The following is a 20,966-nucleotide window of genomic DNA, read 5'->3' as shown; positions in this document are numbered from 1 at the left end:
TAAACAGCCTCATGCTCAATAACCAGTGGGTCCGAGATGAAATCAAGGAGGAAATAAAAAGGTTCCTGGAAACAAATGACAATAAAGACACAAACTCTCAGAACTTATGGGACACAGCAAAAGCAGTACTGAGAGGAAAATTTATAGCTTTGCAAGCACACATCAGGAAGGAAGAAGGAGCTTACCTGAGTAGCTTAATGACACAGCTAATAGAACTAGAAAATGCTCAACAAAAGGACCCAAGAACAGGAAGACAGAAGGAAATAACAAAGCTGAGAGCAGAAATCAACGAAGTGGAAACTCAAAAAACAATCCGAAAGATCAACGAAAGCAGAAGTTGGTTCTTTGAAAAAATAAACAAGATTGATAGACCACTGGCAAACCTAACAAAGAAAGAGAGAGAGAGAAACTTGATAACTCGTATCAGGAATGAAAAAGGAGAGATCACTACTGATATGACAGAGATTCAAAGGGTAATCAGAAACTACTTTGAAAAACTCTACGCCACTAAAAATGAGAACCTGGAAGAAATGGATAAATTCTTGGACTCTTATAATCTTCCACGGTTGAAGGAAGAGGATGTAGCATATCTAAACACCCCCATCACCATTGATGAAATTAAAACAGTAATCAAATGTCTGCCGAAAAACAAAAGCCCAGGTCCAGATGGATTCACTAATGAATTCTATCAAACTTTCCAAGAGGAACTACTGCCAATCTTGGCAAGACTCTTTCATGAAATTGAACAAACAGAAACACTTCCAAATAGCTTTTATGAAGCCAACATCACCTTGATACCTAAACCAGACAGAGACGCTACCAAAAAAGAAAATTACAGACCAATATCACTGATGAATGCAGATGCAAAGATCCTCAACAAAATCCTGGCAAATAGGATTCAATGCCTCATTAAGAAGATCATCCACTACGATCAAGTAGGTTTCATCCCAGGAATGCAAGGCTGGTTTAACATCCGTAAATCTATCAACATAATACACAACATCAATAACAAGAAAAATAAAAACCACATGATCATATCAATAGATGCAGAGAAAGCATTTGATAAGGTCCAACACCCATTCTTGATCAAAACTCTCAGCAAGATGGGAATGGAGGGAACCTTTCTCAATATAGTGAAGGCCATCTACCACAAGCCAGTGGCAAATATTATCCTCAATGGAGAAAAACTGAAAGCCTTCCCTCTAAATTCTGGCACAAGACAAGGCTGTCCTCTCTCACCACTCCTATTCAACATAGCACTGGAAGTACTTGCTATAGCGATTAGGCAAGAAAAGGATATCAAGGGAATCCAGATAGGAAAGGAAGAAGTCAAGCTCTCACTGTTTGCAGATGACATGATACTCTACTTAGAAAACCCTAAAGACTCTATCAAAAAGCTTCTAGAAACAATAGACTCATATAGCAAGGTGGCAGGCTACAAAATTAACACACAAAAATCAATGGCCTTTCTATACACCAACAGTAATAAAGAAGAAATGGACATTAAGAAAACAACCCCATTCACAATAGTACCACACAAACTCAAATATCTTGGAATCAACTTGACTAAATATGTGAAGGACCTATACAAAGAAAACTATAAAACTCTGCTCCAAGAAATAAGAGAGGACACACGGAAATGGAAACACATACCCTGCTCATGGATTGGCAGGATTAACATCATCAAAATGTCAATACTCCCCAAGGCATTATACAGATTTAATGCCATCCCTCTAAAGATACCCATGACATTCTTCAAAGAAGTGGATCAGACACTTTTGAAATTCATTTGGAACAATAAACACCCTCGAATAGCTAAAGCAATCATTGGGAAAAAGAATATGGGAGGAATTACTTTTCCCAACTTTAAACTGTACTACAAAGCAACAGTTATCAAAACAGCATGGTATTGGAATAAGGATAGGTCCTCAGATCAGTGGAATAGGCTTGAATACTCAGAAAATGTTCCCCAGAGATACAACCATCTAATTTTTGATAAAGGAGCAGGAAATCCTAAATGGAGCAGGGAAAGCCTCTTCAACAAGTGGTGTTGGCACAATTGGATAGCCACTTGCAAAAAATTAAACTTAGACCCCCCAGCTAACATCATGTACAAAGGTAAAATCCAAATGGATTAAAGACCTCGATATCAGCCCCAAAACCATAAGATATATAGAACAGCACATAGGCAAAACACTACAGGACATTACAGGCATCTTCAAGGAGGAAACTGCACTCTCCAAGCAAGTGAAAGCAGAGATTAACAGATGGGAATATATTAAGCTGAGAAGCTTCTGCACCTCAAAGGAAATAGTGCCCAGGATACAAGAGCCACCCACTGAGTGGGAGAAACTATTCACCCAATACCCATCAGATAAGGGGCTAATCTCCAAAATATACAAGGCACTGACAGAACTTTACAAGAAAAAAACATCTAACCCCATCAAAAAATGGGGAGAAGAAATGAACAGACACTTTGACAAAGAAGAAATACGCATGGCCAAAAGACACATGAAAAAATGTTCCACATCACTAATCATCAGGGAGATGCAAATCAAAACAACGATGAGATACCACCTCACACCCCAGAGAATGGCACACATCACAAAGAATGAGAATAAACAGTGTTGGCGGGGATGTGGAGAGAAAGGAACTCTTATCCACTGCTGGTGGGAATGCTGTCTAGTTCAACCTTTATGGAAAGCGATATGGAGATTCCTCCAAAAACTGGAAATCGAGCTCCCATACGATCCAGCTATACCACTCCTAGGAATATACCCTAGGAACACAAAAATACAATACAAAAACCCCTTCCTTACACCTATATTCATTGCAGCTCTATTTACCATAGCAAGACTCTGGAAACAACCAAGATGCCCTTCAACAGATGAATGGCTAAAGAAACTGTGGTACATATACACAATGGAATATTATGCAGCTGTCAGGAGAGATGAAGTCATGAAATTTTCCTATACATGGATGTACATGGAATCTATTATGCTGAGTGAAATAAGTCAGAGAGAGAGAGAAAAACGCAGAATGGTCTCACTCATCTATGGGTTTTAAGAAAAATGAAAGACACCCTTGTAATAATAATTTTCAGACACAAAAGAGAAAAGAGCTGGAAGTTCCAGCTCACCTCAGGAAGCTCACCACAAAGAGTGATGAGTTTAGTTAGAGAAATAACTACATTTTGAACTGTCCTAATATTGAGAATGTATGAGGGAAATGTAGAGCCTGTTTAGGGTACAGGCGGGGGTTGGGTGGGGAGGAGGGTGATTTGGGACTTGGGTGATGGGAATGTTGCACTGGTGATGGGTGGTGTTCCTTTTATGACTGAAACCCAAACACAATCATGTATGTAATCAAGGTGTTTAAATAAAAAAAAAAATAATAAAAAAAAAAAAAAAAAAAAAAAAAAAAAAGTAAACCAGAAAGCCAGTTAGGTTACTATGGACAATATGTTCATGGAAGGTGATGGTAGTGTGTTTGGGGATAAGAGGGAAAGAACCAGGTCACAGAGATTCTGAGAAATGAGGTGACAGGATAATTTTAATAAGAGATTTTTCTAGTACTGATTAGAATAGACGATTGAAGACGAAGCTCAAATTTAAAAGCTACATGTGAGGCCTGAGAGATAGTGTGGATTATGGTTCTTATGGGACTTACTGCCTGTTTCCTTGAGCAGACCAACCCAGGGGGCAGGAGACATTTCTGTGTGAACTGGTTCTCTGGAGTCAGGAGAGGTCAAGCCAGACAGACACAGTTGACCATCTCTGGCAACGCATGAATTGAGCAGTCTCCCAAGAGCCTGGTGCTGCTGGAGGAGGAAGAACATGAGTTTGGAAAGATGTTGTGTCATGAAAAGGGAATTGGAGCTTTCCCGGACAGAATCAGAAACACATCCATGCAAACATGGCTGATCCGCTCAAGAGAACCAGTTTACACAGCATCAAGAAGTTGGCACTGAAAATGTGCCTGGATCAGTAAGACTGAGTCTGATTCTCTCCAATTGGTCACTTATCCTCTCTTTAGGAGGAAAGTTGATTCAGTGAAATTGGTACCAAGTACTCAAATAGGGGCCTCCCTTGTCTCTGCCACCTAACTAACTTGTCATTATTTTACCATACAAAGGACATATCTTCTGCTCAAGCCTTCAGAATGGGTCAATATGCTAAGTGAACACACACACACACACACACACACGCACACACACACACACACACACATCTTTATCTTCACAACCTATAGTGTGATCCAAGTGTATATCTCCTGAACTTTGGGTCCATCTACCTTTGGAAAGAGGCAGGTACATAGATCACACGAATCCAGCAGGCAATACAGTGATGCGCTGCTGTATAGAATCTTGGACAATAGGCTCCTGGACTGGGCAGAGAACAAGTTCCATTGTATTGCTTGAGTAAGTGGAGAACTTAATCATGGGGGCTCGGTAATGGTCAACTTCGGAACTAAAAGTAGATGATAAAGCAGCAGGAATGGGCTTCTGGGGATGGAGAGCACCAGCACGTGAATGTCCAATATATGTCCCACCCACTCAACTTGGTCCTTCTTCCTCTGAATACGAGATGCAAACCATAGTGTGAAAAAAGAAGAGTCAGAGAGAAGGAGAGAGAGTAAATGTTTGCCCCAGAAATAGGTTGGGGAGGGTGGGTTGAAGAGAAGAGGGCATCAGAGAGAGTGAGAGAGAAACTGTTGACTTTGGTCGCAGGAAATGTGCACTGGTGAAGGTCATTGTATATTGTATGACTGTAACTCAATTATGAACAACTTCATTTGTGGGGAAAAAACTGTAGTATGAACGACCTTATAACCATGGAGTTGAAATAAAAAAAATAAACAAACCAAGAGGTGAGTAGCTCTGACTGGCTGCCTTCTACCTACATCAGGTGGGGTCTCCCTCATGCCAAGAGCATTTACTCTCAGCATCCAATGACTCATTGCAAACTCCAAGCTCCAGCCTTATCCTGAGAAGCCATAGCAGTTCTGGCATGGATGCTCTCACCTGCTCTGTCATTATTTTTTGTCTCATCATTGGTTGATTTCTTTCTCTGTTGAGATCTAACTTGAGACACTGGTTTGTTATTTTTTAAATGACTTTATTTAAACACTGTGGTTACATGGTTGTTCATAACATAGTTGGTTATTTCCCCCCACAAAATTGTTCATATTTGAGTTTCAGTTCTACAATGTACATCACCCTTCACCAGTGTGCACTTACTGCCACCATAGTTCCCAATTTCCCTCCCACCTTCCTTCCCTCCTCCCCTCTCCACTGCCTCCCTCTGGGACAACTGTTTCCCCCATCCTGTATTCCCTTTAGACACTCTTGTTTGCAATATTGCTGCTGAAGAGGTATCATGCATATCATTTTATCTCCTTGTAGCACTCAACTCTGGTTCTTAGTTCTTATCAATCAAGTGGTGTTTTCAATTTTAAATTCTTGACCCAAATTATTTCTAAAGAGTAAAGTAGTAGTAGTAGTAGTAGTAGTAGTAGTAGTAGTAGTAGTAGTAGTAGTAGTAGTAGTAAATGGTGGAATCACCACTAACCAGTGTTTTTACTATTCACCACCTATGACTGTGCATGTAAGCTCCGTTGGGTAGGGCTGGTGTAGTGTGTTCATGGCTATCTGCCTGGCACACACAATACTATCAATTACCAGTGCTCACTTAGCACTCTGAATGGAAGAATGAATGAGTGAATGATTTTCCATCCTGATGTTTCTTCACCGGCTCCTGCATATCTTCCTTGAGTGGAAAAGGAAATGAGACTGACTGATCTGATGAACAAAGCCTGAAGGTACCCTGTTATTTAGTTTGATCTTCTATAAAAATCATCCAGTGTAGGAAAGGATTCATATCCAGTTATTAAGAGCCTTGCCATCTTAGTTTGCAACCTTGCTTAGTTTTAGCTTTCTCTCAGTAGTGATGTAGTTCGATGGCCAAGAACAAAGATGTGTTTGAGTCTCATTTTCCCTCTCCCTTAAGTGAGGTTAACTTAAAAGATCCCAAGGGCTGATAGTAGGAGTATAGGAAAAAATGCCAGTGACCCCATCCCTCATAAGTAACAGAGGCAGAATTCTCACATGACCTCTCTAGAGCCCTTTGAACCACTTTATACTACAAACACTTTATGAGACATTTAGGAGGAACGAAGGAAAAATTAGAATTTACCAGGAACATTAATTCAAGAAAATGCTTTGCAAACCTAGATTGACTATGTCCACAAATGGTCAGGCTGAAAGCTATAACCTTGTCTCATTAGCTACGCATCTCAGCCACTTAGAAAGCTGTCCAAGGAGCAACATGAAATTTTAGGGCATACCCACATAAGCATAAAGTCAAGGGGTACAGATTGAGGAAGTGATGATTTTAATAGAAAAATGAAACATCTACCAATATGTATTAGATGTTGGGCATAAAATGTTTCCCATTAAAATTAGGATCTATGTTTCTTCGACTTTTTTTTTTTTGGTTTCTGGGCCACATCCAACAGAGCACAGGAGTTACTCTCAACTCAGCACTCAGAAATCACTCCTGGCAGGGTTAGGGGGCCATATAGGATGCCAGTGGTGGAACCCAGGACTTTCACATACACAGCTAATGCCCTACATGCTGTGCTATAGCTCCAGCCCCTGTTTCTCCAACATTTTTAAAGTATTACTATTAGCAAAACAAGAAATAGTGAAAGCACACAGTCCTAGTTGTAGGGCTCTATTAGTAAATCAAGAAGAATCTGCTCTCTACTCATCACTGGAAATACTTCTAGGGAAAAAAATCAACCCAGATGCTTCTTTTATCATAATAAACAAAAAACATTTGCTAAAGTACAGAAGTCAAGCCTTGCTTTTCTATAGGTTAGGGCTTCTTAAATTTCTCCCATTTGTGACGACTTGAGTCCATTCCATTTTTATGTGACTCCAATTATGTAAGTATCTAACATTGGTATATAAATCAAATGCTGTCTGATAGTAAATCCCCAAGATATTTCTTTTGAAACAAACACTTTTTTGTTTGTTTAATCTCCACATGACCCCCTATGGTTGAAGAAGTTAGAAACAGGAACAATGGAAAATTGAAATAACATGGGGCAATTTCACATCTTCTGTCAGACTCTGGACTCATATACCAAAGCACTAATGATTTTTCTTTCAATATGAAGAAAGGATCAAAGGAAAGAGAATATGGTGTGGGCATGCAATCCCTCACCTCATTTCCTCTGTTAACATTTATTCTTCTCCTTTCTTTCAGTTCCACCTTTTATCCAACCTTTTGAGTTTCCAAGATTCTCTATCGGACAGCGGGTCTTCATCCCGTGTGTTGTGGTCTCAGGGGACTTACCCATCACCATCACTTGGCAGAAGGATGGACGGCCAATCCCTGCCAGCCTAGGAGTGACCATTGACAATATTGACTTCACAAGCTCACTGCGCATTTCCAATCTCTCACTAATGCATAATGGGAACTACACCTGCATTGCCAGGAATGAGGCCGCAGCAGTAGAGCACCAAAGCCAGCTCATCGTCAGAGGTAAGGGGAACAGAACAAGGACGTGGAGTCCATGTGGTCAAGTTCAGTCAACTCCTAGAAGGGATCACTTGGGTTCTTACAAAAATTTATAGAATTCATAGAAGTTGCAAAATTCATAGAATTTGCACTTTGTTCCAGTTACACATGTGTACATATGATTATAAGAACCAACAACAAATTCTGAATTGACCTGAAAAAGGAAGTTACTAATTATTAGCAACTAAGGAATATTGAGGCCAGATAGTAAATGTGGGACCAGAGAGAAAGGACATGTAGTGAATCCAGATTTGATCCCTGGTCCCATCAAGTTCCTGAGCATCATGGAACACAGCCGTGTTGGTCCCTGAGTTCCACAATGGTGGCCCAGAACCTCACCACTGATCCTCAGGCCTTCACTTTGAACAGCCAGCACAGTTGGCTGAAAATCTCTAGGAGGGGTCGCTGAGCATTGCTTGGGAGAACACCCTTCCCCAAGAAAATGTGTAAATAATGAAATAAACATAGGATTTACATAATTTGATATTTCCTATTAATTTCTGAGGACTAAACAAAGTTCAAAGGATCCTTGAAAACCTACTGATTGTACTTGTTCAATAAAATCTTAAAATATTATTCCTACAAGTGACTTTAAAATAATGTTTATTAAAACTTTATATCCAGTTTATTATCTACAGAAACATGAAACAGTGAATTTGTTATACTTTTGTTTAGTTGCAGATGTGTGGTTATTTTTCTGGTTCTTCTATTGTGCTTAGTATTCAAGTTGTCATGGTTTTAAGAGAGTATTGCAATATGAATTGAGTTGGGCCAATTGTGGTCATCTTTATAAAATAATTTAAAATTATTTCTGGTATAGAGAACCATAAAAAAATCTCTGAACATCTAAAACATAAGCATTTGTCATCTCAAATCTCTGCTCAATTCATCAAGTTTCCAACAAGGTAAACTCTCCTGGGACCAGGACATAGAACAGGAAGTTAGGCTCTGACTTTGCATGTGACAGATCCCAGTTCAATCCCTAGTGCCAATGTACTGCCTTTTAGCTATTGCAAGGAGTGACTCCTTAGCTCAGAGTCAAGAATGGGCCCTGAGCACTTTTTCCAGGTGACCCTCCCTCGAAGAAAGGTATCTTCTCCCTTTCCTAAAAAATGAGTTGCTAGTAGTCCTTAAAAATCTACTGAGCTGGGACAATCAGTTGTTTTGTTTTGTTTTTGTTTTTGGACCATACCTGGTGATGCTCAGGGGTTACTCCTGGATATGCTCTCAGAAATCACTCCTGGCTTGGAGGACCATATGGGATGTGGGGGGATTGAACCAAAGCCTAGGTCAGCAGCTTGCAAGGCAAACGCCCTACCACTGCGCCACCTCTTTGGTCCCAACAATCTGTGGTTTTATGAATTTCCAACATGTGTTTACTTACAAGGTAAACATTCACTTACGTTATGAAAGTAGCACTCTGAAATAAAAAACTTAGAATTACATTTAAAGATTTAAACTTACTCATTATGGTACATTTTTATTGCTATCCTTTGATTTTTTTATTATTTCAAAACATTGGCTCCTCAACCTAATAGTCAGGAGGACTTGGTTTCTGTGATCATCAGAACAGTCCATGGGTTCAAGAAGAGTCTGGTTTGAGCAGCAGGTTCCCACATCTTCTTTCCACCCTTTGACCTCGTCCCCAAGACACCTCTTCTTTTCTGCCTGAAAAAGAAATTCACTGTCTAGGTAATTCCTACTCAAAGAAAGAGAAATATACTTAATATCGAAATGTAGGCAAAAAATGTTTCAGGAGTGAATTAGCTAAAAAAGATGCAAATGGCATTGAAGCAAAGGGCATTTGAGCTTTGAGTGTAAAAATTGGACTCTACATAATTCCTTCACTTTCTAAAGATAAATAAAATGGAATCATTTTTTGGAGTCTTTAATTTAACCATTAATTGGAGTCTGTTTCCCAGGTGTTTTTTTTTTATTTATAAGAACTGACTCTTGCTATCATTTGTGAAAAGCAACATAGAACATCAATCCTTTCCAAGGTAATCTGCTCTGAAAGATCCAGGTCAGGGAACAAAAATATTAGATAAAAATGTCCATCAGTGTTCTCTCTATCACTGTCCCATGCAGGAAAGAAAACCAGATTTATTTTTACCAAGATAAAGGTCAGCTTCACTGAAATCCATCCTCAGCTCATGGAATAAAGTCATTTATCACAATTTGATTAAAAAGCTTTCTATAATTATTCAAATATGTTAAGCTTCTGTGGGTTCAATATTAACTCACAAGTTGGTTGATAGAAGTCCCAGAAAGGAAGTAGCTAGAGAAATAGGTAAGAATAATGTGATGGAGAAAGAGAAGGTTCTCAGTCTAAATTTCACCATAGTGACTCTGAAGATTTAAGAAAATGCCAATAGTGATTTTCTGGTCCTATTTTAGTCCCATTAAATCATAAAGTTTTGAAGTAATTACAAATTCAGGTATCTGATGCATGATTTTTATCCCCAAAGTTTATCCATTCATGGTCCAAAATGTTGTCACACAGGTGAATTGCATGGGGAATATTTTTTAATCTGCTGTCTGTTATAGCCATACTAAAAAATAACCTTTTATTTTGTAGGTGAGAACAACATTCGTTGTCATTAGCTTTAGGGTTTTGTAAAATTCCAAAGCCAAGTTTGAATGTGTAATTTGACAAGGCAACCTTTGAGAAATCTGGATATTTTTCTCTAACTGTACAGAGCTCTCAGTGACTTTCACTATGTTAGGGATATGATTTGACTTATCTTTTTAGTAATTTTTAGCCAGCATCTATATGAAGAATATATTAATTGAAAAAGTAAGGCTAGCTCTTAGAAGGCCAAGCACATTAGATAAAGGTTGAATTTCCAATACATTTGGAGGCAAATTCATGACCCATGCTTATAAATTTAATTTTGAAATTGATTAAAAAAATGCTAAATTTACAATGAAATAAATGTGTGCTGGAAGTTTGTTTAGTTTAAGGAAAATGGAAGTCTCTTGCCAATCAAAGTGAAGAAGTAGTAAAGAGTAGTAATTTAGAAAATGGAAAATTAACTAGAATAAATGAAAAGAACTAGATTCATGGAATTCCAGCATTTAAGATTACAGTCAGAATAATATCCACAAAAGACAACAAGGAAGAAAGAAACAGTAAAGCAGAGGAAATGTAGTAGAATCTGTCTCCTGGATATGCAAGAAAAAAAAGACCCATGAATAGAATTAATAGCTTTGATCAACTCCACTGGAAGTAAAAAGAAAATGTAGCCTTGATCATTGGGTCTAAAAAGCTCAGTATTGTTAAATCATCATCAAGATGACTGGTATTGATTTTGAAGAGTTACCTGTTTTATCTACAGTGAATAATTGAATAAAAAGTCTTAAGGAAAGGCAATATATATGTATGTGTGAAATATATAGAACAGTTGTAAGAATGTTTGCTATGACAGGAGGCAGAGAAAGGGAGATGAAGTTGCAGATGGAATAGGGGAAGAAAGCTTATGTGGTGATGGGAGAAGACCAGTAGAAAGGGGAAAATATATGTGGCGCAAAAGAGTAAATATTCACAGAATTAACAAATGACCTTGAGTTAATGAGTCAGCATTCGAATTTCACTTCGGTGGAATAAACTCAAGCTTATACAGTAATAACCATGGTAGAAACACCAGGAATTAGAATCCACAAAAGCAGTTAGTAAACTCAGGGAGACAGATTTGGAGTCAAATACTTGACACATCAATTTTAAAAATTAGTAAATGGGTTCTTAGACAATACCAGGTGGCAGATGCATTTTTCTCAACATAAATAACTCTAACGTGGGATACAAAATGGTAAAGTTACTGTTTTCAGGCAATGGAAAAGGGAGCACAGAGTTGTGTTTCTTAAGAGAAGGGAAGTGAGTTGAACTCAAAATTTATTCTGATATTTGCCCTAGGCAGTATAAAGTAAATGAAATAATAAAAGAAACTTTATTTTCAAAATATAATCTTCACATCTGCCCCAATATTGTTGGGAACCATACCGTAGTCATTGTGTATCCCTGAGGATGGTTCCCATCACTCCACATGAAAAAGAACAATTAGAAGGATGGATTGGAAGAGGATTTTATGAAAGGAGTGTAAGGCACAAGTTTACCTTCAAAAAAAAATTATTTTTGAGGGTCATGGATGTGGCTCAAGAGGTAAAATATTTGTGCTTTTCCTGTTCCTGAGCCTAAATTCTGTCTACCACATCCCACACCCTCAATACCAATAGATATGGATCTCTCAACAATTATAAAAGAATCATTTTGTCTCTGACTCTACTTCCCAATGTGTTAAAATTGCCTTTGGGAATGGGGTGGGCACATTCAGTTGTGTTTCAGGGCTGCTTCTGCCTCTGTGCTCGGGGGTAGCCATTGCCAACAGTATAAAGGGAGGGATCTGCTGAGAAGATAAGCAACTGAGCTCCTCCTATACAGGCTCTCTGGCTGCTTCCAGGATTTAAATTCAAATTTGTTTGTACACCCTCCTCTAAAGCTATAGAATCTATGATAAGACACATGGAAAATATTCCCTCTGCATGATTGTGATTAAATATTTCATGTTTTTAACTCTTTAAAAATAAAACTAGTGAGGCTAGAGAGATAGCACAGTAGTAGGGCGTTTACCTTGCACACAGCTGATTCAGGACAGACGATGGTTCAAATCCCAGCATCCCATATGATCTCTTGCTGCTTACCAGGAGCGATTTCTGAGTGCAGAGCCAGGAGTAACCCCTGAGCCTGCCAAAAAACAAATAAACAAACAAAAGTTTTTTTTTTTTTTTTTTTTTTGGTTTTTGGGCCACACCCGGTAACGCTCAGGGGTTACTCCTGGCTATATGCTCAGAAGTTGCTCCTGGCTTGGGGGACCATATGGGACACGGGGGATCGAACTGCGGTCCGTCCAAAGTTAGCGCAGGCAAGGCAGGCACCTTACCTTTAGCGCCACCGCCCGGCCCTGACAAACAAAAGATTTTTATAAGGTATATATAGTTCCTTTAACCTCTCCTGAAGATAAGTTTTGAATGTGTTATATTAAAGTTTCAAGTTGGGAAGGTCCCGGAACTGTTGTATAGTTACCCCCATTAGGTCATTATTTTGAATTCAGAAAAACTGTCATTTTTAAATAAGCACTACCCAGTGCCAAAGCAGCTTTCTCTGAACCTAATTTCCTTCTAATTTCAGTTGGCATGGTAACAGCTAAAATGAATTAGCTAAGGACTATAAGGTACTATTCTCGCTAATGAAGCACTTTTCATTTTAAAGTCCAGATCTGTAGCAGTCTTATGCTCTTGTTTTATCAACGTTTATTCCAGTCTGATGTGCTTAGTATTTTATATGCTTTATTTGATAGCATCAAAAGTGGGTTATTTTTATCACTATGTTTTGTAGTACTGTCAATAATAGGGTCTCACGCATATGGTATACAACCCTAGACACCTAACCTCTACTAGAGTGTCAGTGTCACTCCATTATTGCTTTAGTCCATCACTAATCACCTCCCCACCTTCTCCTCGATGGTAACCAACTGTTAGGTTCCGTTGCTTTTGTCTGCTTTTTATTTCCTTACTATTTTGCTTTATATCCCTCCTATGAGAGAACCTTCTGTCTCTGTCCCTCTGCAGTGAATGAGGATGCTCCCTGATGCCATGCTCAGCTGGACAGTTGTTTATTGAGCCAACTCTGGGACCATATCTGTGTTACCATTTCACTTCATTCCATCCTACACTCTTCCAAGCAATGTTTATTAAGCATAAATTTTATCCTGGATTTTCTAGAGGTTCACTGGTGATTATAACAGTGTAATTATAGTCCCTGCCCTATAAAGCACACATGTTGGTGAGATGACAAGCAAAGAGGATGTGAGAATAAATCCGGGTAAGAAGAGAGACCACTGGAGTGAAGAGAGTGATATAGGTCAGAAGGACAGTGAAAGCGTCTCTGAATACATTTGGATTCTGGAATTCTCAAGACCTAGAATCACTGGGTACTCTGAGCCAAGGAGCCTGTGGATCAGTGTGAAGGTCTGAGGATGCAGAACTGCGTGTGCATCCCTGTGGTGTCAGGAATTACATGGGCCACTTGGTGGGGTTGCTCTGTGATGGTCAGGGACCCCCAGGACTATGCCCAGTTATGCTGGTGGGCCCACATAGTACGGAGGATTGAACCATGGGCTGATGTGTACAAGATATGCACTTCAACCCCTGTAATGTATGTCTAGATTCTGAAGACATTTGGAGCATCCACTTGATGTTGGTGAACAGAGAAAGTCACAGCACTTTTGCAGAAGTGAGTTCTAAACAGTTCCAGTCATCACTGAGTGCCTGACTTGGGGCGAGACATGAGCAAAACAGCAAAACAGACAACAGCAAAATCTTGAGCTCCTGAGATGGAGGCCTGAAGATTGTGGCCAGAGCATCTGTTAAACAGGGTTAGGAAGTGATCTGGTTTCAGTTTCCAGGGTCACCTATTAAAAAAGACTTGGAGCAACTGTCACCATGACCAGCTGCCATCCAGTAATAAAAAACAGTATCAGTAAGATATTGCAATTACTCTCATCCCAGGTACCTGCTGGCCCTCTCAGCCTTCCAGAAAACTCTATTCTTGACCAATATTAACAGTGAGGGAGCCTACAAGTTTTTAGAAATATAACTCCCTGGAGTCTATGTTTACCAAGAGAAAAAGGGAATGTGTTCAAGATGAAAAAAAAATGCTTGTCACTTTTATAAACACATTATTTCCCTTTAAGACAATGATCCAGACATAATTCCCCTTTTAGTAAGCAGATCGGACCAAAGATAACTATATTTCCAGCAACCTCATTCTGAACCACATGAGCAGGAAACTTTCTTGACAGTTTCAGGCCATATGGGTCCCTTTGCAAGATTGTCAAATTATATTATGACAAGTATTATGATAGTGATGAAGAGCAAAGAGTTAAGTGGATCAAAAGGAGCCAACTGATGGCTCAATAACCCCCATTTCCTTCCTCAGATGGTTCAGTTCCTGGAATATTATCTTATAATATATTCATACACATATATCTACATATGCATACACACTGGGGAAGACTGGGTGACAATTGTGCAGTTTTGATCGGGAAAATGTCTGGCAAGAATTGATTACCTTGAAGGATGTGAGATCATTTGGTTGAACCATTTTTCCCATCTCTTTAATCACCCTCAACCACATCAGAAAAAGTTTTCATCATGAAGACTATTTTGCCTAGTATAATCACTGAATTATAACAAATGAAGTATTTCAGAAAAAGGAATTAAAATACAGCTTAAAAAAGGAAGTCAGAAATTTGAAGATATGATCTACACAGACATGGAGGACTATTCAGTGGTTGCTATCTAGTGCACTTTAGCCCAAATGGCGACTGCTGTATAGTTTCACTTCCTTCCACCTCTGTTTCTTGGTGTGCTTGGCCAGACTTCTCCTGGAATGTTTCTGCTCCCTTCCCTCTGATGGTGTTCCTGGAATCATCTTACCTGAAGTCCTTGGGAAGTGGTCTCACTCTCATCTGCATGGTTACATCTATCATGCCGTATTAGATGAGACCCACATTCCTATTTGATAAAATGAGAACAATACTATTTTCATTTACTCGTGTGACTCCAAAAATATTTCCGAGTGATTTTTCTATCTTAATGCTATGTCCTGAGGGTCCAGTAGTCCTCAAGAAAGGAACAGTTTTATCTCACAGAGTGTGTAGCATGGTTTGGGGAGCCAAGAATTCAACCAACAAACCCATCAAGATGCTCACAATGATGATGATGAAAGAGAAAAGGCAGGGGCCGTAGCAATAGCACAGCAGTAGGGCATTTGCTGTGCATGCAGCTGACCCAACATGGACCTGGGTTCGATCCCTGGCATCCCATATGGTCCTCCAAGCCAGGAGCAATTTCTTAGATCATATCCAGAAGTAAACCCTGAGTGTCACCGGGAAAAAAAAGAAAAAGAAGAAAGACAGAAAGAAGAAAGAGAAAGAAAGAAAGAAAGAAAGAAAGAAAAGAAGAAAGAAAGAAAGAAAGAAAGAAAGAAAGAAAGAAGAGAAAGAAAGAAAGAAAGAAAGAAAGAAAGAAAGGAAGGAAGGGAAGGAAGGAAGGAAGGAAGAAGGAAGGAAGGAAGGAAGGAAGGAAGGGAAGGAAGGAAAGAGAAAGAAAAGAAAGAAAGAAAGAAAGAAAGAAAGAAAGAAAGAAAGAAAGGAAAGAAAGAAAGAAAAGAAAGAAAGAAAGAAAGAAAGAAAGAAAGAAAGAAAGGAAGGAAGGAAGGAAGGAAGGAAGGAAGGAAGGAAGAAAGAGAGAAAGAAAGAAAGAAAGAAAGAAAGAAAGAAAGAAAGAAAGAAAGAAAGAAAGAAAGAAAGAAAGAAAGAAAGAAAGAAAGAAAGAAAGAAAGAAAGAAAGAAAGAAAGAAAGAAAGAAAGAAAGAAAGAAAGAAAGAAAGAAAGAAAGAAAGAAAGAAAGAAAGAAAGAAGAAAGAAAGAAGCAGGATTCTGTGCAATTAGATTTCAATTACAGTAGCCAGAGCAATAGGGGACCTGCAGCATAAACAAGTCTTCAAATGACTGAAACACAGTCTGAAGAGGAAGGGGACAGGTGATTAAGATGGATACCGAGGACCCAAGCCATCAAGAGCTGAGAAAATATTCTAAAGTGGGTTCTCCAAAGAGCAGTGAGGCTGTGCCCCCATGATCTAAAACAGGGAAGTCACAACCTCTTACGTTTTTGAAGTATCCTTCAGACCACTGTGTAAGGATGGATTTGAGAAGTCAGGAGCTGGCAAGTATATAGATGAGATAAGAGGTGTTCAGAAACCCTGATAAGAATTGATCTTATCCTCAGGAGGAATTTGGAAGACAGCTTGAGGTGCACACTTTCCTGGGACTTGCATACCTAAACCTGAGAGGGTCTTGCTTACCTGGATCTAAAAACAAGAGAACAGGGAAGATGTTGATGATGTGGGCAGTGATGGCTTGCTGGCCCATGAGAACTGCCCAAGAAATCAGGGAGAATAGTGGCTCTCACAGTGTGTTTCAGGACTAATAGCACTTGGAAACCTGTCAGGAAAATAGAATTTTAATTTCTCCTCTGGTCTACTGAATTGCAGTGTCTGGGGAGTGGATTCAGCAAATGATTCTGATGCCCCCACCAAGCCAAGTCAACATGGGAGCTCCTGGTTCACTAAAGCTGGCCCATTGTCAAACCAATGCCTTCCCCTTTATGTTTTAATTCTCCAGGACAAATATGAAACCTGGATCACAGTATTCTCAGGGTTGCACAGGCTCATAGTGTGCCTAGGTCAAGTGCAAGGGGTCCACTTAACTTGGAGGTGCAGAGATACATGGAGGGCACCTGGTACTAGATGGCAAACTTCCAGTTTACCCATTATGCTCATGGTATGGAAGTGAAGATGGGGGTAACTTAAAGACATATAATACATTTTCTTTTGTTGTTGTTGTTGTTGTTGTTGGGTCACACCTGGTGGAATCCAGGCTCTGCGCTCAAAAATTATTCCTGGCAGTCTCAGGGGATTATATGATATGCCAGGTATTGAACCTGCACCTGCTGCATGCAAGGCAAATGCTCTCCCCACTGTGCTATGGCTCTGACCCATGTAATACGTCTTCAAGGAAGATTCTCAGTACCTTAAGCAAAGAAATGAAATCAGAGAGATGAACGATATTCTCAGTTTTATGGGCCATTTCTGTCTATAATTACCTTCTTTTTACAGTATGTCAATGGTGATTTCCCATGTTAACCTCTTTGATTGCTTTTTAAGCAACATTCCTTTGGATTGGAACCAAATTGGAGGGCGGGGTCATGGATCAAGTCTAATTACACACTCTTCCAGAGGAAATGCAACAGATTAATTATGCTGCCCCTTTGACAAGAGCTTCCTGGTTCTTGGCAGAATTTCAGACCAAGAGAGTAGAATGAAGATGACTACAAATGTACCTCCCACTTTGGCCAGAAAAATTCTGACATATAGTAAGCTTCATTTTCTCCTTAAGGTAGATTGGTTTGTTTTACCAGGAAGTTGTGATTTTTATCATCTCTAGGATTATTCTTAGAAATCACCATGAGGCAGCCATTTTTATGAGCTTATTTTTAATACATATCACATTTTATTCAGTGTACTTATTTCAGAATATCATCTCAATGAAGCAAAATTGCTTACTAGTGAAGTAATATTAAAGATTTTACTAGTTGACTGTGCAACTAATGTATTTAATTTGCCATTTGGGAATTATGTTTCCTAAGGGTATGATAAAGCTGGATATAACTGGTTTTATGAAATGAATCAATGCACATATGAAAACTAATTTTTATAGTTCTTTTTCAAATATGAATGCATTTAGTCCTATGCTGAGTTTATTGAATGACTACCAGAATCATCAGAATTGACAGATTTGGGTATTAAGTCAAAATACATTTTGAGAACTTGCACAAACTCATTCACCTGAATGTAACAGAGCTAGAGCCCAGAAACAAAAATCTATTGATGATCTGGCTCCTCAGCTGTACCCAATAGGAACTCAGCTCTGAGTTCCATCACCAGCTGCTTCCCATACGTTAATATGCCCTCAGCTTTCACAGTTGTATAGCCAAATGCTTCTGTTGTTTACGTGTGCTTATATTCCCCTTGTTAACCTAGACAAGGATTATCACCCTGGTCCATTTCCTGTGCTTCCTTGAATTCTTATCAATTTTAGAACACGTTTTTGTCTCAAAATGAGGAGTTGGGAAAATTTCACAGTAGACAAGGCTAGCCTTAGAGGACTTGGAGACTGGGAAGAGGGAAAGAATTCCTAGATTTTAGGTACCTGATAGATAATGGCCATAGTTCAGGTCCTCTTGCCAACTTCTGCCTAAATTCTGCCTCTTGCCTAAACCTTGCATAATTCTGAGTCTCATTCAAATTCAATAATCAATTATTCATCTTCTAGGAAATATTATTGTAGGATTCTAATACTTTCAGATGCTCCCTTTTCTTAGAATAATATATATATTTCTCTTTAAAATCATGACTAAAGCATTTGCTTTCTGATGACAGGTGAGTTTTCTCAGACCTCATTAGTATGTTTTGGTTAGGGATGATTTTTTTCTTAACACTTTTCAAAACTTAACCAGCTCTTTTCTTCTTTTTTAAATGTAATCACTTTATTTAAAAACCATAGTATCACATAGTTTATATAGTTGATTATAATACATTTGTTTCTGGGTGAGTGGCAGCAAAATTATTATAAAATGGAAAAAAACTGAAAGAAGAAAGAAGGGAAGGAAGGAAGGAAGGAAGGAAGGGAAAGAAAGAAAGAAGGAAGGAAGAAAGAAAGAAAGAGAGAGAAAGGAAGGAAGGAAGAAAGAAAGGAAGAGAGAGAGGAAGAAAGAAAAGAAAGAAAGAAAGAGAGGAAGAAAGAAAAGAAAGAAAGAAAGAAAGAAAGAAAGAGAAAGAAAGAAAGAAAGAGAGAGAAGAAAGAAAGAGAGAGAAGAAAGAAAGAAAGAAAGAAAGAAGAAAGAAAGAAAGAAGAAAGAAAGAAAGAAAGAAAGAAAGAAAGAAAGAAAGAAAGAAAGAAAGAAAGAAAGAAAGACGTGTGTGTGTGTGTGTGTGTGTGTGTGTGTGTGTGTGTGTAGACACCACAGCTTAACAATCTAGTTATCTACCATTGGACACCAAGGTTGATTCCATCTCTTAACTTTGTTCTGAGTGCAGCAATAAATAATGCTCTTTTGTGAATGAAGCTGTTGTGTCCTAGGAGTGCCTCTTTTTTACTTTTGCCTCCCTAGTGGTGCTCAGGTGACCCCAGAGCCCCTCTCAGGGATTCTCAGCCAGTCAGGCCTGTGGTTCAGTGTAAGGGTCCAAGAATATGGCTCTGCCTGGTTTCTGTAGAGCTAAGATTATAGGGCTACATAAGCAGAGTTTGGCGCTCCAGGGACACAACCATTAATGTTCAGGATACCATGAGGTGCTGGAGATAGAATCAGGAATTGCCATAAGCATGGTGTGAGCCTTAACCCGTGTGCTGTCTTCTCTAGGACCCAGAATGGCCTTTTTCTCCAGAATTTTGTTTACATAGTGAAAAATCACCTTGGGCCTTGATTAAATGTGAGGGCAGAGTTCAAAACCATGATCTGTTCTTTATTGCCATCAAGAAATGCCCACTCCTCTTCTCCCTTTCTATCCTGCAAGAGGATGAATCAACATTGTCTCAAGCAGTCCTCCCCCAACCCCGAAAAGGATATTGAAGATTCTCTAGGTTAGAAGTACGAAATAGAATGGGAGCTGGGGCAATGGTTGGAGGATTAAGGCACTTGCCTTTCATGCGAACAACCCAGGTTTGACCCTTGGCATTGGCATATGGCCTCTGAGAACTGCCAGGATTTGTTCCTGATCAAAGAGACAAGAGTAAGCCAGGTATGGGTCCAAATTAACAACAATAACACCTCCAACAACACAACACAGAAACCCCAAACTCTAACAAACAAAACCCCAGAATATCCCATCTTCTGGGTTCAGCAAAACTCCTATGCAAGAGTCCTGTGTCCCCAAGGCAAAGCCATTCCTGACTACATAGGCTCGGTGAAATAAATCATAATGTCTGTCTGTCCTAAGACTGTTTCCCTATTTCTTCTTGGGCTTTCCATTTTTCTCTTATATCCATAGATGTTAAATATATTCTATACCTTGTAATGTTCATTCAGATTTCAGAATTTCGTACCGCTGAACCTTAAATAATTGTTGGGTCTTGTCTAAATTACCCGTTTTATTTCTCTTTTTCAGTTCCTCCCAAATTTGTGGTCCAGCCCCGGGACCAGGATGGGATTTATGGCAAAGCTGTCATCTTAAATTGCTCAGCTGAGGGTTACCCTGTACCCACCATCGTGTGGAAATTCTCTAAAGGTAGGAAGTGACTTGTTGGTGCTTTCTGTATGCAAAAAATGCATTGTGTTCTAAAGAATGGAAGGAGCATTTCCGGTGGTGAAATCCTCATCCCCACAGAAGCCAACTGTTTAGACCGAAGAAACCCAACTCCATGTTTCAAGTAGCCCCTCACAGCATGTGTTCTGATCTAGCAGATCGCCACACCTAGGAGATGCTCCATTGTTCACCTCTAAGGGGTAAGCCTGGTCTGCTCACACTGGAGAGGAAGAGAGTTTCTCATTATTAAAAACTCACTTCCCCCATGCTCAGATATAAGGTTTGAGAAAGTCACAGTTACTACAATAAATAAACAGAACAGAATTTTTGGGTTGGTTTTTGGGTCACACCTGGTGTTGCTCAGGGGTTACTCCTGGCTCTGTATTCATAATTACTCCTAGCAGGCACAGGGGATTGTATGGGATGCTGGATATTAAACACATATAGGCCACATGCAA

General features: G+C 39.3%; 1 protein-coding gene across 1 annotated transcript in view; it reads left to right on the top strand.

The window, feature by feature from the left end:
• The window catches only part of DSCAM (DS cell adhesion molecule), a 589,689-nt gene that overhangs the window by 382,345 nt on the left and 186,378 nt on the right, over nt 1-20,966 (top strand). The window contains 2 exon segments of the mRNA XM_049785384.1: nt 7,272-7,550; nt 20,371-20,490. Of these exon segments, the coding sequence (XP_049641341.1) occupies nt 7,272-7,550; nt 20,371-20,490 (399 nt within the window).

The sequence above is a fragment of the Suncus etruscus genome, chromosome 13 (genome assembly GCF_024139225.1).
Source record: "Suncus etruscus isolate mSunEtr1 chromosome 13, mSunEtr1.pri.cur, whole genome shotgun sequence".
Taxonomy (NCBI): domain Eukaryota; kingdom Metazoa; phylum Chordata; class Mammalia; order Eulipotyphla; family Soricidae; genus Suncus; species Suncus etruscus.
Note: the sequence above shows the minus strand (reverse complement) of the source record. Positions and strands in the feature narration are given on the sequence as shown.